A 9,312-nucleotide genomic window follows, 5' to 3' on the forward strand; every position below is an offset into this window, starting at 1 on the left:
CGACTTTTTCTTCGTTAAATCTCAGTATCAATTCTTTCAGTGCCACATCGATGAAAACTTTGAAGGTAGAGAAAAAGATAAGGGGGTTTGAATGGGTTTTCAAAACTTTGCCCTTTTAGAAATATATTCGTTTAAGATAAACATTAGCGTATGCAATAAAGAGAAAGATGACACATTCATTTATCCAGGTTCCTCTTAGAAAATGTTAGTCCTATCCACCCGCCAAGGTGATTTTGCGTTAGAAAATGACTTAATCCACTAATCATAGAAATGATTAAAATTGCACAGACCAACTGCCTGTGACTAACAACCAAACATTGATCAATTCTGTTAGTGATCCCTTAAGAATTCGGACCCAACTGGTCCCCCTAAGAGATATAACGATTAACGAATCCTTTAAAAATTTCGACCCAACTTTCCCCCTAAAGAAGATTTCCCACGATGACAATCAGTCACCGTCTTCTTGAGTATCCAGACTAAGACTAGTCGCTTAAGGAACAATCAATAGAAATTGATTAACAATTTGTGTTTACAAGAGTGCTTCTCAAAAGCATATTATACAGATGCTTAAGTACAAACAACACAAAAGAGTTGAGCAAGATATGAGCAACAACTCATTGCTTTTACAAAATTCTACAAAAATGGGTTGTTGTCAGAAAATGAGAAGACTATTGGGAAGTTTTGATCTTCTCTAACTAAGGTAGAGGAATCCCGAACAAAGGCGGAGAAAGAGTTAACTAATGCGAAAAATTCCCCGAAAGCAGCTGGATGCGTAGAAGGATATTATAGGGGCGAAGCTGGTTGCTCTCATAATCAAACTTTTTGTTATATTGATTAATAGTTGTTATTTTTGTTGCCGATCTTCAACGTTAGCAATGTTATGTTCTTATGAATATTTTGTGATTTTGCTTTTACAATCAACATTGCTTTCTTCCTTCGCCTGATTTTGATTTGCGGCTTATCTGCATGGGCGAGTGATTTTGAATGCAAATGGTGGTTTTTTGTGACTACATGCTTTGTGAAGTTCCATCTAGAAACATTAGTTGTATTATTTTCACTGAATTTAAGCATAGAACAATTTGCAAGAGAGACTTATTCTGTTGTTAGTTTGTTGTTATTCACTCTTGAGGTATCAATGTGCCGCTCAAATTGTCAAGGATTCGGACTTTCATGCAATGTGGTTGCAAGAGCCTCCAACATCCTAGATGAAATAATAATACGGAAATGGTGACATATGTTTCAAGCTGGGAGGAATGAAGTTGTATTATACCTCATGCTTCATCTGTCAGCCTGATGCAGCACTCACTTTTGTTCTTTGTATAATAACATGTACAAGTCTAAATAACACAATTGGAAAAAACATCACATGCCATCCAACCATTATATATACTGTAAGTGTCCCATTGGAAAGGTTTTTTTACAACTTGTTGCTCACAATCTCCTATGTACCCTAATAAAGTTGGTTGTATTCATTGTAATAGCTGTTGAACAGGCATATACTCCTACAGAGCAAAGGGATGCAGATGCCAAAAGAAGGACTTTCCATTGTCTCCCAGATACCAGAATTGCCAATGCAGCAAATGCAACAGCCACAGCTGAGAGGACATTTTTCCAAGTTTGAAAAGCTTTGACAGCAGTACTACATCCCTTGCAATGTATTACATGTCTGAAATATCTATTTGCTAAATTTGGAGCATGCATTGTTCCGATGCCTCCCTTTGCAGGCGAGGAAGCTGATAGTCCTGCCACAAGTCCGGCAGGTGCATGTTCAACCACAGCAGGCTCTTTAGGCAAGGAAATAGTGCTGTGGCCGAAATGATATGGCATTCCGTGTCCCACTTTATCCATCCACTTTCGGTATTCGGCAACCCACGTGTCTGATGATTTTAAATTGAGGTACAGCTCCTTTGTTGGAACCTTCTCTTTCAAAAGAATTTCATTTTGAGATGATAGGAATCCCATGTCTTGTTCAAAAACCTTGCTTGCATTCTGATGGAAGTACCATTCAGGAAATAGTTTTATTAATGGAGATCTTTTTGTTGCTCCAAACCTCACTATCAACATAGATTTTCCTTGCCCTGTTGGTCTACAAAGGAACAAACCACTGAAGTGGTTTATTTCACCATTTTTATCAACGATTTCCCGGTTATTTTGTAGAACACAAGGAGCCTCGAACCGTAAGAAGTTAGGCCTAGAACCATCTTTCTCTCGTCCCCACCAACCTGCAAACCCTCTATCAGTTCGTTCAGTCACCTCAAAACTTAGTGGCTGTGCATCTTCTCTTTTTGCAGTCCAATCCGTTCTATCGTGCGAGATTGGAACATGAGCAGGATCCATCAAGTTTTCCAGCAGAATAGAATGATCATATGGGAGTTCATGAGTTGTTGAAATATCTTGAAACCCTGGCCTCGCAAAGTTCTCAAACCAAGGTATTTTACTTACATTTGGAGGTGTCTTTGGAGACATCCATACCCAAAGAACACCTTGAGAGTCCCTCACCTCGTATGTTTTAACACATGCTGATTTGGGAATTTTGGCATCTGCTGGAAGCTATTGAAATCAAAGAAAACAATTACTTATTAGCACCATGTGGTTATATGGCATTTAGCTTGGAAGCAACATAAATAAAGGTATATGGTTTAGGTGAGAAAGCTACCTGAGGTATCTTGACACATTTTCCCTCGCCTTCGAATTGCCATCCATGATATAGGCATTCAAGCCTTCCATCAATCAACTGGCCTTCAGATAGTTTTGCGAGCCTGAATCAAACAAAAGATAAGGTCCAGAGACAAGCATTTTGAAAGGGAAAAGAAAAACAGAATTTCATATACATGGAGGTGCTAAATACCTAGTCTCTTTCTCATGTATAAAAAGTATTGTAAAACTGATACTATTGCAGAAAGATAACTAACATAATAATCTACAAAAAGCAATATCTTATTCTGAAACATATTAATATAGACTCATTATCAGACAAACACATTGAATTAGTTTTAAATTGAACTAGTTTATGTCTAGGTTGTTAATCTTGGATAGCTGCTGCACGTAGCGCCGTACCACCAAAATGTTATAGCGACATAGCGGATAGCGAGATGACTGCTATTGTGATATTTAAAAACCAAGTTAAATACTTAACATGAATACATAAATACTTAAAGAAGTTCCAACAACATACATAATGCCTTAAAAAACATAAGTTGCAAGTTGCAACATGTATAAATTCCAACAGCACCATCAATATATAAGTTCTCATCAAAATCAAATTATAAATGTACTCAAAATGACTAAACCAAATTCTAAACATAGACAAACTTAAACAAAATGACATCCCGTTTGTCTCATCTTCACTTCTAAGTTCCACCACATTAACTTCACTTCTTAGTAGCCCAAAAGCGTCGCGATGAGGTCCGGTACCGCTATGCTACTGTAGTGCCGCTATAGCGTGCTATCGACCAAGGTTGTCAAGACTGGGATCTTGCATAAGATCGGGAGGGAATAGAAATATCGTAAAATATATAACCATAGCTAAGATCGGAAGATTCTACCCAATTATTTTTGAAAGATCTAGAGGGGGCAGCAAGATTGTAAAACATAAAATCGCGACATAAATCGTAAGATCCTACTAACTTAAAAAATCAATACTATATATTTAACATATTTTTACATGATATATTTTAGTAGGCAAGTGTATTAGTGGGAAAGTGACTCTTTCATATTCTTTAAATTGCATGATTGAGTTTTCATACTTTATTACTACCACATGAAACATTTCTTAGATATTAGGGACATATTTGATAAATTACTAGGTCTATCATAAGTCAATTATTTAAAACAAACCCTACAAGTGAGATGTTTATTCTCTAAACCCTAAATCTAAAACTTCACCATTTTAAAAGGAATGCATTCATCATCGTTGAACCGTAATTGTTATGCCTATGCATCTTTTCATCCTTCTCGGCTTTCAAAAGGCATGCTTTTGCAAATTTTCAACAAGCGGTTCTACTTAAGATCGAGATAATTGGGGGTGAGTGACATCGTAAAATCTTAAGATTTAAAGATCTAGATCGAGATCTTGACAACTATGCTATCGACAACCTAGGTTTATGTTCCTTGAGTTTGATTTCAAATCATGTTATAAAACAATAAAACCAAACATTAGCACTAAATATACACAGTGCAGCTACAAAATCTACATCAATTGAGAAAAACTCAAGTTACTTGCGTTTAATCAGATAGCATGCAGCTTTGGTTAAATCAACTATGAACTCACTGTGAATCATTTGATCACAAATGACAGTTGAAAGTGAACTTTCTCACTCTAAATCCAATGCTTCCTAAGGCTTCCGCATCAGTTCAGAGTCTAAATTCAGTTAGAAGTGAGATAAAGTATAACCAACCTGTGAGGACATCGATCTTCATAGCATTGAAACTTATCATTACCATCTTTAAACAAAACAACGTTCTTATCATACACTTTGAGACCCAATGGTGCATCATGTGGCACATTCTTAGTTAGGTACAAAGGGTACCATTCCTCTGTCCAATCATAATCTACAACCTCTCTCTCAACGGAAGGTCCCACTAGAACCTTGTGATCTTCTTCCCCATCAAGTAAAGTTGAAGCAGCTTTGACATCTGCCGCAGCAGCAACATACCATGTTTGCTTCCTTCTTCTTGATGACAAGGCTTTGTTGAAACTGAAGTTGGAAGATGGGCTAGTACAAAGGAGTGTGTTTTTGGATGGTGGAGGTGAAACATGCAAAGCAAGATGGCTTTTTGTGGGGAGAAGAAATGAATTCACCAACGCCATGAAGGGAGATCAAAGAGGTAGCACTGGAAACTGGTTGAGGAAAATAAAGTAGAATCAAAAGAGAGACTTTCAGGTGGGTGTGTGGTTACAAAACTTGTGTACCATTCATAGCCACGTATTATTTATGATTTTACCTTCAAAATGAAATTGTGACACATAATATAAATCCAATTCACACGTAGAATTGATATAAAATATAATTAAATTTTATTAAAAGAAATAATTTTTATTTTTTTTACAGCAAGATCTTTTATCTTACAAACGGTGCAACCTTCTACCTAATAAATTTGACGATTAGTTGACGTTGTTAGGTAAGTGGGGATGGTGGTGGAGAATTCTCTTGCCGCATATAAATTGTGAGATATTTTTTGGGTCAGTTATGGTTTGTGATTTGGAGCAAATTTTGGCGGAGGTAGTGAATGAACTTAGATCGGTTTTTTGTGGACAACATGGGTTCTTAGCAAACTTTGTCTAATTTTTTCTATAGGTATACTCATATGTGTTATAAGGGCATGATATATGGAATGTATGCGTTTTAAGAAAATATTTTTATAAATAATTCATTAATATATGTCTTTGAGACACATGTTAGTTTTCCTTTTTTATATAATCCATCTAATCAAATCAAGGAAGTTTAATATCTTACAACAATTTATATACAAAATTAGAGAATGATCTTCTTACAACCTCTTGGGAGAGTTCATAGGTGTATCAGACTCGCTGTTAACATTTAATTCTCGAGACTTCTTTTGATTTCGACCCAATATGGTGTTTTTGTGGGCAACATGAGTTCTTAGCATCATGGGATTTGTGTTTGAGATTTTAGGTAAACGATTAGTTTGATCGTTTATATGCTTGATCTGGTAGGTCTTGCCTTGGATACTATGAATGCTCCTCTGGCCATCATAGATGACTATTGACATAGAAGGCATGATACTTTTAGAGTGTATGATTTTTACGTTTTTAGAAATCTCGGGTATGATTTGTTTTGATTTGACATTTAGTTGTTCATAACATTTGAAAAACTTAAAACAAAACTATTTTTTCAAGTAAATCGATGATTGTGATCAATCGTTAGTTAATTTAGTGGTGATTGGCGCTGGACTTGATAGTGAGAATCACGGTTTGATGTCAAAACTGACCCCCAGTTAAACATTTCATATGTATAAATCAATAAAGGATTGAGGTTTTAACTTGGCATAATATGGGTTGTGATGAGGTGATTTGTGATCTTAGTTCACGACTTTCTTTCTCAATTATTTTGTTAAATATTGATTTTGTATTATTTTTTCCCTAAATTTCTTTAGAACTAATTTTATAAAACTATATATTCTTTAAGAATTTTTTTTTTATTCATAAATTTTTTAAAAAAAAAAAACATCTAAAATTTGACTTTATTAATTTAGAAAAAATAACTTTTTTTTTTCGAAGAAAAAATAATTTTTCATAACAATAATTTAAAACTTCCTTTATTTATTTTGCAAATTAAAAAATTATTTTAAAATTCCTTTTTTATTTTTAAGAAAGAATTTACAATATTTTTGTTGTTTTTCCGAAGAAAAAAATTAATAAGATTTTTTTGTTATTAAAAAACATTTTTGAATACTCTTTTTTAAAAATAATTAATTAAACAACTACTTTTAATTTAAAATTAGTTAATTTAATTATTTATAATATACAATTTAGTTTATTAATTATTTAAATAATTAAATTTGATTTTAGTTTAATGCAATTCAATTTAAGGATATATTTGTTATAGTTTTGCACAATACAAACACATCAAAACTACTATGTGGTCCACATACTCATAAGAGGTTTTAGTGTAAAACCAAAACGTAGGAAACAAACTGAAAACTCCCATTGAGATTTTTATCCTTATTTTCAAACTTGGCTAAAATAGATGCATTATGGCAATGGACTATCCTATGATGTGTGGTTAGTATCTTAAAAACAAAGTTGTCCTACTTAATAATTGTTTGTTTTTTAAACCCATGCTATATGTTTTCATACCAGATAAATGAAGTAGTAGTATGTTCCTACACGTTATATGATGACAACCAATTCAGCATTTGGAGTGCACGTATTGTCATGTGTTTTTTTTTGGTGTGATCTAGGGTTTATTTGAGTCAAAAAATAAAGAAAAAAACATTGTGGTGTGATGGAATAGAAGTACCTTGCCAACTAGCAAAAATATCTAGGACTACCTGAAGATTATCTTTAACACTACTAAGAAATAAATGGTTTCTCTTGAGATTGTTTTGAGTATTGAAATTATCTATTTTGTTAATTAATTAACATGATGATCAATTTGGTTTTGAAGTGATCATTTTGATTGATTTTAATAATAAAGAGAGATTTAGAATTATGAATTTTGTCTATGGCTCGTTCATGTAAACTCTCGTTTATCATTCTATTACGAGAATGTATGTTTTTGCATAAATGAATAGGTAAAAATGATCCTATATTATTTCGGCATTGTATGATTTTGTTCTGAACGAATGAAGTACCTATTTTTGTAGTGTAATTCATTCCTTCATTATCCTTTAAGATTTTCTATTTATTAAGGATTTTTTCCGGTTAATCCACAATCACTTTTGTAGTATTGGTTTAACTGTCTACTCTTTCTAGCTCGGATAACAAACATACTCTTTTAATATATGAATGATATCTAAGACTATCTCTACTTTCGTAGAAATATAAATTTTAAATCCTAAAAGATTAGAGCAAGCATAAAATATCTCGTTAACAAACGGCGAATTGATAACCTACATAAGGTCTATCGTTTAGACAATTACCATGGTCCTAAATCTAAATAAAACTACTCACACATGTTGAAGATAAACACATACATACTTTTAAACATAGACATATGCATAAGATAAAAGCAGATGAATGATAAAGCAACAAGGAAATAGAATATGAATTAAGAAATTAGATTACAACTGAGTACATGCTCCAATGGAAACTTTGTAAAGGTGTTTGTAAACTACCGTGTGCATAAATTTTAAAAATCTAGGGGAGAGTTATTATGAGGATTACAAAGCATTATATAGGCTTGATTTGCGTGATTCTTATATTGAAAGTTTGAGAGATTGAGAAAAATTGGATAGAAAATAGGGTTTTTTTTTTTTTTGGAAACTCCAAAGGTTATTTTCTTGTAAATCATATTGTAATCTCTTGTAACAACTTTTGAAGTATAGTGAATTTGAGAGTTGTTATCTCTCTCAGACGTAGATCGATTTGATCGAATTTGGTAAACAAATTTCCTATGTTCTAGCCTATTATTATTTTATTGTTTGAGGTCATTTGTGTGGTTGCCATTATTTTTTGTTCCACACACCAAATTTCTTGGTGTGATTGAACTCTTAATAATTCTTTTGGAGTGATTTTAATTATTCTATCAATTTCACAACAAGTGACACCTATAGTGGAGGAAAAGGGGTTAAGTTTACAAGTGAGCATCATGGATTCTAAATAGGACATCGAGAAGTTTTTCAGAGACAACAACTTTGAATTGTGGAAGGTGAAAATACAAGTAATACTAATTAAAAAAGGTGTGTAAAAGCATTGAACGGAGAGGCATTAATGCCTGCAATCCTTACACAATCAGAGAATATCGATATGGTGGATAAGAGCATAAATATCATTATCCCGTGCCTCAGAGATAAAGTATTAAGGAAAGTCGTGAAGGGGAAGACCGCGACTGAGATGTGGGTCAAACTTGAATTATTATATATGAAAAATTAATTGGTTCATAGGCTGTGTCTGAAATAGCAACTTTATTCTTTCTGTATGGTGGAGAATAAATCTATTGTGGAGCAGCTCGTTGAATTTCACAAGATCATTGATGATTTGCAAAATATGCATGTGAAAATTGAAGATGAGGATAAGGCTATAATTTTGTTAAGCTCATTATCCCGGTCCTTTGAGCACTTTAAGAATGTCTTTTTTTATGGTAGAGAAGAAACTATCACTTTGGATAAAGTCCAGACGACCATAAGATCAAATGAGTTATCAAAGTTGAAAGATTTGAAGGTTAATGATAGTGGTGAAGACTTAAGTGTCTCAGGAGGAAGGAGTGATAATAGAGGAAACCAAAAAGGGAAGAGATCCATGTCAAAGTCCAAGTCCAATGTTTTTGTTAATTCAAAGTTTAAATGTTTCACTTGTCACAAAACTGATCACTTTAAGAGGGATTGTCCTGAAAGAGGGAACAATGGCGATTCTGTTTATAATGCAATTGTCTAAAACGAAGATGGTTATGAAAGTGTTGGTGCACTAATGGTAAATGGTTTGGAAACAGAAAAGAGTTATATTATGGACTCAGGTTGCTCTTATCACATGTGTCCAAGGAAATAATAGTTTAAAACTTTATATCTGAAAGAATGTGGAATCGTTTGACCCGTAAACAATAAGGCTTGCAAATTTCTTGGTATTGGTACAGTCAAAGAGAAAATGTTCAATGATCGTGAGTTCCTTCTACGCAGTGTGAGGTATATTCC

The 9,312-nt window shown here is 33.5% G+C and overlaps 1 protein-coding gene across 1 annotated transcript; it reads right to left on the reverse strand.

Moving 5' to 3' along the window:
- Window positions 1-1,235: 1,235 nt before the first annotated feature.
- On the reverse strand, window positions 1,236-4,925 carry LOC131660699 (protein TIC 55, chloroplastic-like). Its single transcript, XM_058929996.1, has 3 exons — window positions 4,398-4,925; window positions 2,657-2,759; window positions 1,236-2,550 (listed from the first exon to the last, which is right to left on the reverse strand). Exons 1-3 carry the CDS (start codon window positions 4,808-4,810, stop codon window positions 1,432-1,434), a joined length of 1,635 nt encoding a protein of 544 aa, XP_058785979.1. The 5' UTR covers window positions 4,811-4,925; the 3' UTR covers window positions 1,236-1,431.
- Window positions 4,926-9,312: the final 4,387 nt, after the last annotated feature.

Source organism: Vicia villosa, linkage group LG3, assembly GCF_029867415.1.
Source record: "Vicia villosa cultivar HV-30 ecotype Madison, WI linkage group LG3, Vvil1.0, whole genome shotgun sequence".
NCBI lineage: Eukaryota > Viridiplantae > Streptophyta > Magnoliopsida > Fabales > Fabaceae > Vicia > Vicia villosa.

Coding starts and splice junctions, on each gene's coding strand:
- LOC131660699 (XM_058929996.1), bottom strand. CDS start 4,810: ATGGCGTTGGTGAATTCATTTCTTCTCCCCACAAAAAGCCATCTTGCT. Junction 2,760..4,397: donor GAAGATCGATGTCCTCACAG/GTTGGTTATACT, acceptor TGTTTGATTCAG/GCTCGCAAAACTATCTGAAG. Junction 2,551..2,656: donor AATGTGTCAAGATACCTCAG/GTAGCTTTCTCA, acceptor TGATTTCAATAG/CTTCCAGCAGATGCCAAAAT.